Raw genomic sequence first — 16,538 nt, forward strand, 5'->3', positions numbered from 1 at the left:
GCTGGGCCAGCGCTGTTTCGGCGTGACATGGTCCCACTGCTCACACTGTGTAGACATATGTGCTTGCACCTGGACTGTGTCTCCTTTGATGTAGTTCTGGCCCCTGATACTGAACTTCCTTCCATCATCATTCTTTTCTTTCCTCAAGCCTGTCCTTTGCTCCTAACTGCTGAATTTCAAAGGCATCTACCTCTTCAAGTATCTCTAGCCACCTCTAACATCCACTTGTCCTTCTGCTCTCTCCTCTCTTTAGTCGGATCTTCATTTTCATTTTCTTGCCGTTTCCTGCCATTTTTCTTAGGATCCTTGAGTTTAGCACTAAAAGGGCATGGTTTGGCTTTGTTGTTGTTGTTGTTGTTTAGACTTTGTCAGTCAAGAAGAAGTCATTTATTTTTTTTTTTTAAATTTTTTTTTTAACGTTTATTTATTTTTGAGACAGAGAGAGACAGAGCATGAACGGGGGAGGGGCAGAGAGAGAGGGAGACAGAATCGGAAGCAGGCTCCAGGCTCTGAGCCATCAGCCCAGAGCCCGACGCGGGGCTCGAACTCACGGACCGCGAGATCGTGACCCGGGCTGAAGTCGGACGCTTAACCGACTGAGCCACCCAGGCGCCCCAGAAGTCATTTATTTTAATCAGCAAACTGACCCATCATATTACATCTCTGTGATCTCTACCTATTCACATGTTTTGGTAACTTTAGGGGGTAGCTAGGGCCCTCGAAGATTGGACATTGGATTAAGTGGGATTTTATGGGTTATACAATTCTTAAAAAAAATTTTTTTTTAAGTTTATTTATTTAGCAGCGCCTGGTTGGCTCCGTTGGTTAAGCATCTGACTTCAGCTCAGGTCATGATCTCATGGTTCGTGGGTTCAAGCCCTGTGTCAGACTCTGTGCTGAAGCGCAGAGCCTGGAGCCTGCTTCAGATTCTTTGTCTTCTTCTCTCTCTGCCCCTCCCCCACTTGCACTCTGCCTTTCTCTCAAAAATGAAGAAACATTAAAAAAATTTTTTTAAGTTTTTATTTTGAGAGAGTGCATGCACATGCCCGAGCAAGTTGGGGAGGGCAGGGGGGGGGGGGGGAGAGAGAGAGAGACAGAGAGAGAATCCCAGGCAGGCTCCGCCTGTCAGTGCAGAGTCCAATATGGGGTTCGAACTCATAAACCGTGAGATGACAACCTGAGCTGAAGTCAAATGCTTAACCAGATTGAGCCACCCAGGTGCCCTGTGGGTTCTACAGTTCTTAAGGGAGTAAGTAGTTTTGTCTTTTATTTTCCTACAGTGTTTGGCAAAGTGCCATGCAAATTATAGTCCCTAGAAATATATTTACTGAATGAAAGAACATTAATAAGTTAAATTACAAGTATTTTATTACATACCCCTCCTTACAAGCCAGGGCAGCCCCTGGCCCTCCTTTGTCTCAGACTGGATGTAACCCAAGATATTGCTCCCGATAAAGATCTGAGCCTGGCAGGAAGGCCAGAGAGGCAGAGACGGAAGAATGTTCAGGGTTTGTGGATAGTTTTGGTGGGAGGATTTTTTAATAAGAAGAGAGAGGCATTGAGAATATCTTTGGTGTTTGGGAAAATCTGAAGGTGAGAGGGATGAACAAAATATTTTCAGAAAATACTGTTTTCTGTAATGAATGGGATTCCTATTTGATATTCTTCAATGGAGTCAGCACTACAGAATCAAATTGTTTTTAATTACATTTTAATGTCATTCTGCCTCGGACAGGACTCTCAGGTTTTAGGAAGATTGCATCATAAAAGAAATATGTATGCAGCACAGATTTACCATAATGCCTTTGGATGCTTTAGAAAAGGACAAACCTTGCTAAATATGGAGGTCTTCCCCTGTGGTACAGAGATTAGGGCTTCTGGTAAGACCTTTCTCTATTAGGACCAGAAACCTTTCTATCATGGTCAGAAACCTCTGAGATTAGTGAAGAGGCATTCACTGTCACCAGAGCAATTTTGTCTGTAATATAAAATGCAATAGAAAGTCAATTTCAAGAGCTGGTTGGGAAATAATGAAAACACATGTAAGTTCTAATTCATGTAAGTTTAATTTCTTAATCACGTATGATGAATTTAAAAAGCAGTGTCTTTACAATAATTCAACGTAAAATAGATTTAAGCCTCTCTTTCCATTTATGGCTTGGAAATAAGCAGTAATGACACCTTAACACTAAATTGTGTTAAACCTAATAAAATAGAATCACACCATTCTGGACTTCAGATGATAGATAGCATCAGCTGGGTCAGTGGAAAGAGCATGACACCTCTATCAGTATGCTAAATGGGAAAGGTCTTCAAAGTTGGAAAGGTTCATATATTCTTGAATGCATTTTTCAGATGGACATTTGATATCTCTGCCAAGAATCCATTCAGATATTTACTCCGCAGAATTTGTTGAAAGTAATGTTAAAAACAAGGTGTAGAGTTCAGGGTTTGGGTAGTGTGGTGGCTCCAGAGTGGCTAATTTCCATTAGTGCTCTTTGCTAAAGCGGGTCCAAATAAAATGCAGTTGGCTAAAGAACAGATCCTGTAATCCTGCTATATTGGCTCCTCAGGGCTGCTTTAACAAAGTACCACAAACTGAGTGGCTTAAAATAACAGAAGTGTATTCTCTCACAGTCTGAAGTCTAGAAGTCCAAAATCAAGGTATTGGCAGGGTTGATTCCTACTGGAGGCTCTAAAGGAGAATCTGTTCCATGCACCTCTCTTAGCTTCTGGTTGCTGCTGATAATCTTTGGCATTCTTTAGTTTATAGACCTGTTACTCCAATCTTTGCCTCCTTGGTTACATGGCATTCTTCCTGTGTGTGTCTGTATCTCTGGGTCCAAATTTTCTCTTCTTATGAGAGTACCAGTCATTAGGGCCCAACCTAATCCAATCCAGAATGACCTAATTTAATTAGATTACATTTGCCAACACCCTATTTGCAAATAGGGTCATATGCACAAGTATTGGGGTTTAGGAATTCAATATATCTTTTTAGGGGACATAATTCAACTTGTAATATGTACCTTCCCCTGACACCATCACCCTTGAATCCCTCCCAGTCCAAAATTTTGGAGCCATTAGTGTGTGCAGTGGGTCAGATGTGTTGCACATACCAGCTCATTTCATCCTTCCAGCAACCCAATCATCCTAGGGTGATTGTCCCTATTTAAAAAAAAAAATAGGCTCAGAGAGTTTAAGCTGCCAGCTAGTAAGTGCAGAGTAAATATTTAAATCCAGCTATTACTGACTTAAACCTATTCCTTTTCTACTATGCTTTGCCATCATCCTAACTCAAAAACATTGGATCCTTGTCTCTGGAAGCAATCATTAATTTTTTTTTATTTTTAAAAATGTTTATTTATTTTTGAGAGAGAGAGAGAGACAGAGTGTGAGCTGGGGAGGGGCAGAGAAAGAGGAAGAGAGGGAGACACAGAATCCAAAACAGGATCCAGGCTCTGAACTGTCAACATAGAGCCTGATGTGGGGCTTGAGCTCTCAAACCATGAGAGCATGACCTGAGCCGAAGTCAGATACTTAACCAACTGAGCCACACAGGCACCCCTGGAAGGAATCATTTAAATTAAAATCCAGCTCTTCCACAATTTTCCCCTCAAACACAGTTACTAAAAGAGTAATTATGAAAGAGTTGGAGATGAAAGATACGGTGATAGATTTTCTTCATACCCAAGAACATCTGGCCTTTTCCCACCATGCAATGGCAGTGACCTTGTAGTAGATTACAGGTTACCCATGAGAGAAACACCATCTGTCAATCAAAACAGCCTCCCATTCCTTCAGTAGATGTATTTTTTTAAAGACATTTTATATATTGTACTTGTGTACATCTACTTTTTTAATGCATTGGGGCAATTTGATTTTTAAAGGAACCTCATTTGTCATCAAGTTCCATTTCTGTGCTCCTTAAATAATTCTTAAATCTACCCCCTCATCATTATCTTTAATATCATGAGCTTTATTCGCATGCATATTTGTCTAACTTGACTATAGCAGTGGCTTTCAAATAGGTCTCTCCGCCTTCAGTTTCCTCCCATGTAATCCACCCTTGACATGGCTGACTCATTCTGATGTTTAAAAGCATGTTTTTGTACATTTAAAAAGTGTTATATTCATTCAACAAATATGTACTGAGTACATTCTGTGCTAGATATTATTCCAGGCACCGGGAAACAGCAGTGAACCAAAGGAACAAAAACTCTTGCCCTCAGAGAGCTTATATTCTGTACAGTTCATGATTGCCATTATTACATATCTTTCTCCTATATATTTTTTTGTTACAAATCATGGCAGATAATAATAATGATGTTGGTGACATCAATGAGGGTTTTCATTTTATTGAACATTTACTATGTGTCAGCCATTTTGCTGAGCTGCTTACCTACAGATTATGTTGTAACAACCCACGAGGAAGTTATTATGATGCTGATTTTGTGAATGAGGAAATTGAGACTTAGTTTAATAAATCCAAAGTCAGAAATAAAAAAACATGTTGGGGGCAAGATTTGATTCTGGCACTTTCTTTCTTCAAGGCTGTGGCCACTACACTACACATCTTTTCTTAGATGTTCAAAGGACTGCAGAGGAGGAAAAAACTTCCTCTAACTTCCTAGGAACTTCTTTAGAAACTGGAAGCCTGAGAATTGAACTGACAAAAGACAGATTAGCATGAGTAAAAAATAAAGTTTGTTTGCATATGTGCAATGATCATACATGTGTGAGTACTACATGATGAATAACCCGAAGGGATGAGTAGAACCGGGGCTTATATACCATTTTAACAAAGGGTGATAAATTGTGGAGAAGTGGTTTGACAAGGGAAAAAGGGGTTTGGCCTCTAGCAAGGGTAAATCATGGGAAGGTGACTGGGAAATACATAAGGTAAACTGATGATAGATACAGATTGTTCATGCAGACTCATTTCAGGGCCATCTCGGTGATAAGAGTCATTCTCTTCTTCCTGGTATGGGAGAGGGGGCACCTTTACAAATGGAAATTTCCTTTATGAATGGAAATTCCATTTACAAAAGGGAAATTTATGCCCTGCTTTTAGGCAGATAGGGGAGAGCAGAGAGCTCTTCCTGTGTCTGTTGTTTCTTTATTGCCTTCAGCTTAAAATAGTCCTTATGCCAAAGTGGCATTATTTTAGGGTAGCAGATTCTGATCCCTTTCAGGATATATGAATAAATAACCGAACCCCTATATAAGCTCTTTGTAAGGCAAATAACTACTACAATAATCTGTTTATAAGATGAAAATTTTATATATTCGGTTCATCTAAGGCAGCAGTTTGCTCTTCAGAGGACATTTGGAGGGATTTTTCACAGTTATGGCTGAGACTGGGGGGTGTTACTGGCATCTAGTGATAGAGGCCAGGAGAACAGATCTCTACAACACAGAGAATTATCTGGCACAAAATATCATAAGTGCTGAACTTGAGAAACTCTGACTTATAATGAGGCAGTTGTAAATGCTCAGTAACATTTAAACTCTTATTTTTTCTATGTTTTAAAGTCTCTGACTGAATGTATTCTTTATGTACTGAAGTAAACCTTGTTTATATTTTAAAGGCTTCCTCCCCTGCCATCATTCAGTTTAAATTCAGTAATAGGCTTTCAGGGGGAAAAAAATTGCCTATCAGTTGAGTGCAAGCAGGAGAGGGCCAGAGAGAGAGGGAGACAGAGGATCTGAAGCCGACTCTGCTGAGAGCTGAGAGGCTGGTGCGGGGCTCAAACCCACGAACTGGTGACAGCATGACCTGAGCCCAAGTCAGATGCTTAATTAACCAACTGAGCCACCCAGGTGCTCCACAGTTGAGTACTTTTTAAATACACATATTTCTAAGTTTTATGTACCACTTTACTCAATTGTTTATGAAAATATTGACTTAAAATTCTAATATAATGCTTTTATAATTTTATAATTTAAAAATATAATTCATGTTCTTTTCTTTATATATAAAAATGATTCCAAAGGCCACTGGTAGTAAACAGTCTTCTGTAAACTGATTTCCTCATGGTAGTGATGGGAATGCACTGAGACACCAGCTTTAAGTCGTCATTCTGGTAGCCATTTGGAAAGTGGTGGTCTGGGTACAAATATCTGGTATGTGACTAGGGAACAGTTGTTCTTTGCAGGAAACTAAGTGATCTGCGTTTGATTCAAATCTGTGCTATTGATCCTGACAGCATCATGTTTTCCTATTAAGTTCCAAGAACTTTCCTTGGCCTTCACAGTCTCACTTCATGATTTGAAATTCAAAATATAAATTCATATGACAAAAATGGAGGTCATAGTCATTTAATTATTTTTCTTTTCCCTTAAAAGCAGTCCTTAAAAGTTCTTTGGGGTTGGGTGCAGCCCTTGAAAAGGTGAGCAGATACAGAGATCTCCCCTGTTTCCTTTTCCTCATTACTTAAAACATCAGAGGCCTGGAATTTACTTGTTCGTGAAGTTGTCTGTTTCTTGACAGGCATTAAAATCAATAGGCAGTTTTTGAACACCCATGCATAAAAGATGTACACTTTCTTAGTTCAGCATAAATTTCTGCTTATAGACCAGAGTACCATAGTTGCTATACCCCATCTGTTCCATAATACTGTAAGAGATTAAGCATCGCTCATTCTACTTTATATCAGTGTTTGACATATAACATTCATCCCAATGAATTTTGGAGTTTCCTCTCAATCATCTTTAAAAGAAAAACTTGAGATTTTTTTGTGTATAAACACAGAAAACAAAGTATCACAATCTTTCTTAGAGCTTTTTTTTTTTAAATAATGCTCATTATTCTTACTCATTTATTCAGTAGTTGTCATGAAAACTACACAATTTTGGCCAAATGACCAATATGACCACTGCTTCACTGCACCGTTTCTGCTTAAGACAAGAATGGTGTAATCTTGGTCATTACTACCAAGGGAACACAGGGAACATTCAGTGTGAAATACGACACCTATAATTAGGAAGACTCATGGTTAAACCATAGCAGTTTTAAAGATGAGGTAATTTTGACAGTGTTGGAAAAAAAGCAGCAATTAATCATGAGTTTTCAACGCAGTTTATTTAAGACACAGTATGCTCTGTAAAAGAAATGCCTGCTATCTGTTGTCCCTAGAGGGGTTAATGTGGCATGCTATTAAGAGTATAGAATTTGAAATAGTGTCCAAATCCCCAACATTTTTAAAATTCTAACTTCATAGGTCCTTATAGCACCTCCCTGGGATCCGGGAGGCCGGTAGGTAACAAATGAAGAAAGTCTGGGAACAGCCAGCGACCTAAGGAATCATGTTTCACTAAGAAAAAAAATAGAAGGGCTGCGATTAGATTAGACAAGGTGGGAAAGGGATATTGGCAGGTAATGCGCAGGAAAGTTACAACTTGGGTTATTTTTTAACTGGAGCCCTACAAACGGCCCGCGTGTAGGTGTCTCTCTCGCTAACTTGTAAATGAACTTCAGGTTCTCGTTAGCAGAGGCGACTTCTGAATCTGAGAACCTGGCGGCGGTTCAACGACCCCGCCCTCGGGGTCCCCAGGGGGCATCTTCTGGAGAGCCTGATTGTCTGGAACGCGGGCCCCGAAAGCAAACACAAACCCGCCTTGCTGCCCTCCGGTGGAAACTTCCCCGGCCGCGAGCAGAGCGGGAGGGGGCGGCGGGGCGGCGGGGCGGCGGTTCCCCTCGCGGAGGCAGAGAACTGCGCGCACGAGGCTCGGGTCGCGCGGCGAGCGCGGCGGCCGCCGCCTCCTCCCCACCCCGCCTCTGCCGGCGCTGCCTCCTCCCTCCGCCCGGCTCGGCCTCCCTCGCTCCCTCCCCTCGTGGCTGGCTCCGGCGGCGGCGGCGGCGGCGGCGGCGCGGCGGACGGGGAGGGCGTGCGCCGGCCGAGAGGTGTCGGCGGTGAGGGAAGGGAAGTTTCAAGTGGAAGGTCGTCCGCCGGCCGGCGCGTCCTCCCGCTCTCCTCCGGCAGCATCATGGCGGAGCCGAGCGGCTCGCCCGTGCACGTCCAGCAGCCCCAGCAGACAGCCCCGGTGACAGCGGCGGCGGCGGCCCCCGCGGCCGCGACAGCAGCGGCGGCCCCGGCAGCGCCCGCGGCGCCGGCTCCGGCCCCAGCCCCGGCGGCACAGGCCGTCGGCTGGCCCATCTGCAGGGACGCGTACGAGCTGCAGGAGGTTATCGGTCAGTGCGGCGGGCGCGGCGGGGCCGGCCCAGGCCGGGTGCCGAGGCCGGGAGGGAGGCGCGGCCGGGGGCGGGAGGGGGTGCGGGATGCTGGGCTTGCCTGCATGCACGCCCGGGAGGCAGAGCGGCCGGCTTCGGGGCCTACCGGCTTCAACAGTATTTTTTTTTTTTTTTTTTTTTTTTTAATTTATTTGTTCGTTCTCTGAGCGCTGGTGCTGCAGGAGGCGGCGCGGCGGATGTGACTCGCACTGCAGACGAGCCGCATGCTGCAAACTTTTATCTCCCGATCGCCGGGGCGGCGGAGCAGGGGACCGGCAACGCCGCCGCATCACCCTCCTCCCGCGCGATGGGGCCGCAGCCCGTGGCGGGTGGCCACGCAGGCAGGCAGTCGCGGGTGAGGTGGGGTTGCGGGGGCGCCGCCCTGGGCTTCCAGCGCCCCCGCGCTGCGCCCGGGGGGCCGCGTCCTGGGGGACTCTGCGGGCGCAGCCGCGTCTCTGCTCTTCAAGCTCCGCGCCCTTGCCTCCTGTCAGCGGCCTCACGCCGTGGGTAAGGGGGCCAGGTAGGAGTCGCGGAGGCCCAGGTTCTTTCCCGAGGTTGGGGAGGATGCCGGCCTCCCTGGCAGCCGCTGCTCCGCGCTAGCCTTGCAGCCCGGCGCGCCCCGGTACCCGCCTCTGGGTACCCTGGCGCGCCGCCTGCCGCCGAGCCTGGCCGCCCGGGGAAGGCAGGCGCCCTGGCCTTCTGCCCTGCACCGGGCCGGTGCTTTCCTCTGGTTCAGGGCCGAGCTGCAAGAATGAAACCCGAGGCTTTCTGTGATCTGCTTCCTGCCATTCGGTGCCATCTAGTCGGCTCACAAATATCACCTTATCTTACATTTTTAAAAGCCTGGCAAAGTCAACGGCAAGAAGCCGGCATTACTTTTCCTTAGGCCGAGCACGTGAAAGGCCAGGAGATTTGTGTTGACCCCTTCACTTAGAACGGTTCCTATCGGATCGTCCTTTTTGAGAGTCTTGTTAAACCTAGTTGGGGAAGCCTCCAGGCAAAGTGCACCCTCAGCTTCTAACCTTACTGGGGATGGGCTAGGACGTAGTTTTCCCATATTTTGATGTTTAAGTACTGTGATGAAAAAGGAATTTCGGATATTTATGTTATCATTATTATTATTTGCTTTTCTTTTAAAGAATTCTCCACACCCCCTTTAAAAAATTAAAACAGAATTTCATTGGGTGTTTAAATGAGCCTTTATCACCTGCCACTGTGTGAATGAAACAGCATAGATCGAGATACGCATATATTTCATATATATGAGAAAATGATGGGCCAAACAGTAACCTAGGATATAAAAACTTCAAATCTAAAAGAGACATCTCTATATAAAATTCTTTGAAAACCCAGACTTTAAACAACTTTTGGCCAGAGATTCTCAAGGAATGTGTCTTTGTGTCATTGGCTGGATTAAATCACCTTAGGGGCTTTTCAAAGCCTATTCAGTGAAAAGTGCTTTAACCTGGCATATAAGCCCTTTCAGTATTTCAGTGTTACTGCCTGTCCTCAACAGGCTTGCCCCTTCCCTTATTCTTCTTGTACTGATTGTACCCTGAGTATGCTGCTGTCCTGTGACACATGGTTTTACATTCCTTATTGCCTGGGCACAGGCTCTTCTCTCATCCGAGTGCCCATCTTTGTAGTGAATCTCACACAGTTCCCGAGGCCAGAGAGAATTTTCTTTGAGAAGCCTTTTGCTTCTCCTGAGGCAAAGTACATTGACTGATCTCCTCTGCCTCTCCTTTTACATACTTCATAGGAAGCATGTAACCCCCTATTTTTTAATTTGTGCCACAAAATTTAAGGGCTTACTGTGTCCCAAGCGTTGTGCTAGATGTTCAGAAGCATGCAAGTTAATGAAAATGGTTCCTGCCCTCAAGGACTTCGGTTCTAGAAGATGTGATGTGTGAGCACTGGGAGAGCACAAAGGAAGGGGGAGGGGAACACAGGAACACCAGAATTCACTTTCCAATTTATTTGGTCATTTTGTTAATTATTAGAGTTAAAATGTGGGCTTTGCCTTTTGAAAACATAGTATTTTGAGTTGACTAGTTTTGTGAATTAATGAATAAAATCTTAATTTAAGTGAAGGGATTAAGTGCAGGGCTTCTCTCTGCTCGCAGTAACAGCATTGTTAATTATGGTTGGTCAATTTACCTAAGGAATTTGAGAGCAAAAACACCTGCTTATTACTTCTACCCCTGTTTTTGTACATTCAGACTGTAGGCATGGCTTTTCTCCATTTTAAATTTATCTCGTCTGTTTTCCAACTAAAAGGTGGTCTGTGTGGAGGCCATGTCATTGAAAAATCAGAGCACGGGAATAGGGTTTTGCAAGAGCTTAATGTTTATAGGGAATTATAAACCCATTTCCATTTAGTGTTTAATGCTAGTTGAGTGATTACAAGTGAACTTGTGGTTAAGCACTTTTGCTTAAACATTACATGCAGAAGAGTTAGTAGTTCAGACACTGAACTAGTTTCAACATGAATGCGGGTGGAGAGCCTTTGCCTCCCCTGTCCGTGTGGCAGGTGTCATATGATAGGGCTCCAGCAATGTGAGCTGTGACCAGCAGGAGGCTCGGATGTGCCTGAGCAGAAAAGACCAAGGGAGGCACCGTGTTTTAACTTTACAGCGTGGCACAGAGCACTTTTTCTTCATTTCCTTCTGCGCAGAGATTGGGGCCTCAGGATTATGAGAGAATAGGTTTACAAAAGTCCAAACAGAGCAGGTTCATTTGTTTGACTCCTGTTTTAGAAGAATAAACACAGGATTTTGCAGGTCTAAAAATAAAGGTTTCTTGTGGCATTGCTGTTCTTTTGTTGTAAAAGATCAATAGACAATTTGTAATGCTCTTAGGGTTAATCTGGTTCAGAAGTTTATGCATGACCTGGAAATGATGTAAAGTCTGTTGGAGGGATTGAAAATGTTGTGAAGTTATTAGGTTCCTCCTTTTAGCTGTCGATACCCTTGTCATAGTAGATTTCAAATATTCGTCTCCTAAATAAGGAATGGCTCTTGGGAGGTTTATACCCTCTTTATACCCTTCAGCCTCATTAACCTTTGTTCCTTACCTCTTCCCTTCATCCCACCCTAAGATTGTTTCTTTAGAACTATCAGGGTTAGCCAACGATAAGACAATTGAAAAATTAGTTTCTTTGTTGGTGATGTCAATAGTATTACCTTTGTTGAACAGAATGAACAGTGAATCGTGTAAATGTTGTCTTGGGCATCTGTTGTAGAATTGAACAACCTCAAGGAACTTTTCTGGCAAAGAGCTGTGGTCGCTGCAATACCAGTTTCTGTATTTGAATCAGATAATGGCGTCAGGGGCTGTTTTCTTGGCTGATTTTCCTCAGAGAAACCCTAAATTGACTTATGCCTCAGAGTAAGTTTGATTTCCTTAGATTTTTTGCAGGATAAGCCTCTCTTTAGTTTTGTATTTGGTTTCTCAGGGTTGCTTCATTTTGCCCTGAGTGGTCATTTAGAATGATCTAAAAGTAATACATTTAATTTTTGGTCTCAGTCAACAAAAGACTTTGGTTCCGAGAATCCTAGCTATAGTTTGATGGAGGGCTCCTCTGAATACTTTCTCTCCTGTGACGCTTTGTTTAACCATTCAGATGCATCTCCCCAAACCCAGATAATAGGGCATACAGCCAGGTTTTCAAGTAGCCTTTCCTAAAATGAGACCTGCCAGCAGCAGCCCAGAGACCTTCTGCCTCACTCTGTGCTCTCAGAGTTTGTGCGGATTCTGTGGTTTAGGGATTAGAACTGGTTTTATGGATACTCTAGCGGGATCTTGAGGACGTTGAGAGCTACGATGGGTCACAGTCGTTTTTCTAGGCCTCAGAGGGCCCAGGCACGGAGTGTGTATTTTGATCTTCCAGACCTTTAAACTGGGCTGCTTTGCTGCTAGTGTTGGTTTGCTAGTTTGGCCATTTTATTTTATTTCATCTTGTAAACTAAAAAGGCCCTCAGATGTATGGCCTAAGACAAGGCTTTGATTTTCATATCGTTTCACCTTTTTTTTGTAAAGAGAAAAATATATATAGAAATACTCTTTTTGTACTTTTGTATTATTGTGGTAAAATATGCAAATACCACATAAGATTTACAATCTTAACCGTTTTCTAAGTGTATAATTCAGTGGCAGTAGTTACATTCATAAGAGAAATGCTCTCTTATAGAATTCACCTGTGAAACCATCTTCACTTAAAGTTTGTTTCTTTTTGAAAGTTAATGTATTACTCATTCAGTTAATGTATTTGCTATATATTGTATTTACTATTTGGATTTTGTCTTTTACTTTGGTCGTTTGTATCTTTCATGAAATTTTTATCTTTATCAAGTTTATCAGTATACCTTTCTGCATAATTTTCACTTACTCTCCCATTTAAATAACAGCTTCAGGGTGCCTGGGTGGCTTGGTCGGTTGAGCATCCAACTCTTGGTTTTGGCTCAGGTCATGATCTCACAGCTCATGGGATCGAGCCCCACATAGGGATCTGCACTGACAGTGTGGAGCCTGCTTGGGATTCTCTCCTCTCTCTGCTTCTCCCCGACTCACGTGTGCGCTCATGCTCTCTTTTGCTCTCTCTCACAAATGAATAAACATTAAAAAGATAAACAGCATTAATGAAGTATACTTCATGTACCATACAATTCATCCCTATATACTGAATGGTTCAACGTGGATTTTGTTTTTTGTTTTTCTATATCCACAGAGCTTATCAACAAGGATAACAGTTTTAGAACACAGAAATGCTCTTTTAAATGTGCTGTCCAAAATGCTATGTGAGAAAATTCTCTAGGTAGAAAAGAAACTTTTGGTAGAATGACTACAGTACTTTATGTATGCTTTTGATTTGTGACCAATAATATTATGAATTTTTCCCTGTCTCTGATAGTCTGTTATACACTACATTTTTGATGATGTTTGAGAATAAATTAAAACATTGCAGGCTCTGGAGTCAGATGGCCTGGTCTATTTCATATCCTGGCAATAGCAATCACTGGCCTTGTGACCTTGAGCAAATTACTTAGATGTGTCTGCACTCAGTTTCCTCACTTGTAACATGGAGATGATAAAAATAGGGTTGTGAGGATTGAGAGAATGTAAAGCACTTAGAAGAGTGCCTGGCACGGGGCATGCTCTCAATTAGTCTTAGTCATAACTACTAAAAGCGACATTTGCTAATCAGATTCAAATTATCAGGAGAGAACACAGCCCTGTCTCTGGTGAGATGTTGGAGTGGCTTGAAGCGTTTTCTCTGCTCGCTTTTCTAGCCGGGGCGGTGGGGGGTGGTGGTGGGGAACAGGAGGGGGAGTTTGCCGGCTGGTGGCCTTCTTCTGGTGTGTGGCTGGAAGGGGGCTCGCGGGAGGGTCCCCAAAGCCCACGTGGGGGGGGTGGAGTGGCCTCCAGTCGCACCTCCCCTCTTCTGCAGGAGGAAGCTGAGGGACCTGTTGGAGCTCCTGGTGGTTTGGAGAGCTCAGGGGTTTGGGTGCCAAATGGCCCTCTGACAAGTGGTGAGAGCATCCTGCGGGAAAGGTTGCTGGGAGGAACAGCCCATTATGACAGGGCTCTGAGAACAACCTGCTAAGACTGCACTTTTCTTCCACCTCTCAGTTGGCCCTGTGGAGGCTGCCATGCTGGCAGGAAATGCTGCTGACTAAAAGAAACATCGCCGTGTCCCAGTGCATGAGACGACAGGAGCGTTTGTGTTCAGATAAAGTCGTCACTCTTGCTCCTCATCTCCTTTCTCCCCTCCCTGCTTTCCCCTCAGCTTAAAATTACTCTCAGGTCTTTCTTATCTTTAACAACAAATGAGAACAAAACAAAACACTCACTCGTCCTTCCTCTTCTAGCCACTACCTTATCTCCTTCCTTCCTTTCACAGCTAAGCTATTTGAAAGAACCTCCCATTCACTTCTCAGCCCACTGTGCTCTTTGCCCTCCTGCTAAGAAACCAAAGTCGCATCTCCACGATCACGATCACGGTGCCAACTCCTGGGGCCACAGCCCGGGGACGCTGCGGTTCCCTTTTCTCTTCTCCACAGCATTTGGCACCGTCTGTCCTCTCTCCTCCTCCTTTCCTGCTCCAGGATCCACTTCACCGTATGTATGTCTGCAGCTGCAGCCGCCACCTGAGATGCTGAGGGTCTCCCTGTTCTGGGGGCTGGTGTGTCCGCTGCCCTTTGTATGTCTTTGTTTAGATGCTCAGGACAACGTGGCACTCACAGTTAAATTCGTCTGTCCTCCTTTGCCTCAATCCTGATGAGCTTCGTCGACATCCTCCATCTTCCTTAAGACCCTGGCGCGTGACGCAAGGACGCCGGTCATCCCACGCTCGCCCGTCTTCTTTCATCTCCTGCATCTAATTGGTCATCAGTCCTAGGTACTCTGCATCCTTAGAATCTTCTTTGCTCTGTCTTTAACAATTCCTTTGGCCATCACCGGTTTAGTTCAGGCCCTTATCGGTTCTTATTTGGGTTCTTGTAATAACTTCCTGACCAGCTTCCTTGTCTCCATTCTTGCTTCCAGCTACGGGATGCACTCTTCCCAAAATGGTGGTGCTTTGCCAACATTTTTGTCAGTTACCCCAGGCTTAAACACTTTTAGTGGCTTTTCTGTCATCTTTAAGGTTAACTCTAAGCATGGTGTTTAAGGCCTTTTGGGAATTGTCTCTTGTCGCCTTTTGCGGACAGACCTTCCCTGTCATTTTCATTTGCAGACAGACTCCCAGCCAGTGGGAACCTTTTGCCGTTCTTGAAATGCTTCATGCTTTCCTAGCCTTGAGAGGCAAGTTTTCACTCTGTTTCAAACACCATTTCACACCATACCATTCAGTTTTTATGTATTTAACAGAGAACACTGTCTCTCCTTTTCATTTTCACCTTTATTGAAGTATAACATACATGTGGAAAAGTGTACATATCATAAATGTATATAGCTTGATGCATGTTCAATTGAACACACCCTGATCTGGCCTCCCTTTTAAGACCTGGAATAAATGATTTCTCTTCACACAGTCTCTGCCCTTAAGCCTCCTTTTCCTTTGCTCTGTTGGGTATTTTACCCCTGGCAGTCCTCACACTGTATGCAAGTTGGTCGCTTCTTTGCCCATTAGGGTGCTGGATATTAACTCCTTCGTGAGGACAGCGTCTCTAGCCTCCATACTCCACACCTCGTATTAAGTATTTGATAAATGTTTTCTGGATTAAAGTCTGAACTCTGGGGACAAACACTCCTTACTTTCTTACATAAGGGGAATGTTGCCTGACTTCTAAAAATTTGCCTCCCTGGATCCTCAAGATTTGATCTTGCCTGTGGTTGACGATGTTGCTTATTTAGTTACGTTAGGGCCAATCAGCTTAAAGGGCTCTGTAGAAATTAGCTCATTAATCTTCCCAGATGAAGAGTAAGCATTTGAGTGCTTCCGCTTGCCTGTACTGTGTAGGTAGGCAGGCGTGCAGCGGCCTGGCTCTCCTGAGGTCATTGGACTGTGGGATGGCCTCTCCAGGTTAAGGGCCCGCGGCCTCCTGCCCCGTGTGGCATCCTTTTACTTAGGCATTGTAGAGTGCGACAGGGAGGTCCCGGTACTGGTCTCCTCTTTTCTAGAACTTTCCTTTCTTGAGCATACCCATGACTTCTCTCTTCCTGTTTATGTATTTATATATAACCCAACCTTAAAGTTCTGCGGGGCCTCTTGCTGTGTAGAAATCAGGACTGTTGGGAGAAGATCAAGGATGTAAGTGAAACACAGGAACAGAACATCAGGGCAGGTGGTTTTCAAAGGTTGTTACGATGGCAGGGGTTGTATTTTTATAAATAATAAGGGACCCAGGGTAATAGGATTTGTGCAGATAGGACAGGATATGGCTAAGACGATAGACCATTTTTCTTTTTACGTCAGAATCAACCTAGTAGGTGTTATAATTCCTCTATGGTGTCTTTATTGGGAAAGCTTTTTTTTTTTTTTTTTCCTGTTTAAATAGAATTCTTCATGTAATCCTACAAAGTTTTACATTTTTCTCCGGGACAGTGTTTTTAAAATTACACCAAAGCAATTTCAATATGGTGATTCCAGTCTTTTGAGCGTTTCTTTTTGCAAATCTGCCATTCATTGGTCAGTGTTTCGATATGAGGGAAGAAATCATTGTGTTAATTAGAAAGGCATGTTAGACTTGGCTTAACAAGGAAGCTGAGGAGAAATAGCTGCTCTTTAGAGAATGGATTGGCTATGCTTTAGTTCTAGAATTGATTTGGATAAACACTTTGGAATCTGATGTGAGTAAATGCT

The 16,538-nt window shown here is 43.9% G+C and overlaps 1 protein-coding gene across 4 annotated transcripts in view; it reads left to right on the forward strand.

Moving 5' to 3' along the window:
• The first annotated feature begins 7,647 nt into the window (after nt 1–7,647).
• The window catches only part of STK39 (serine/threonine kinase 39), a 318,329-nt gene continuing 309,438 nt past the window's right edge, over nt 7,648–16,538 (forward strand). Inside the window, exon 1 of one of the 4 annotated variants that reach the window (XR_013557279.2) lies at nt 7,648–8,194. Coding sequence is in view for 2 of the 4 variants with exons in the window: in XM_060624836.3 (XP_060480819.1) it covers nt 7,990–8,194 (205 nt within the window). In the remaining 2 variants the exon portion in view is untranslated. Of the gene's footprint in view, nt 8,195–14,376; nt 14,634–16,538 lie in introns of those variants that run through there. The other 3 variants (XM_060624836.3, XM_060624837.3, XM_060624838.3) reach the window with 3 other exon arrangements.

This window comes from Panthera onca, chromosome C1 (genome assembly GCF_046562875.1).
Source record: "Panthera onca isolate mPanOnc1 chromosome C1, mPanOnc1 haplotype 2, whole genome shotgun sequence".
Lineage (NCBI taxonomy): Eukaryota > Metazoa > Chordata > Mammalia > Carnivora > Felidae > Panthera > Panthera onca.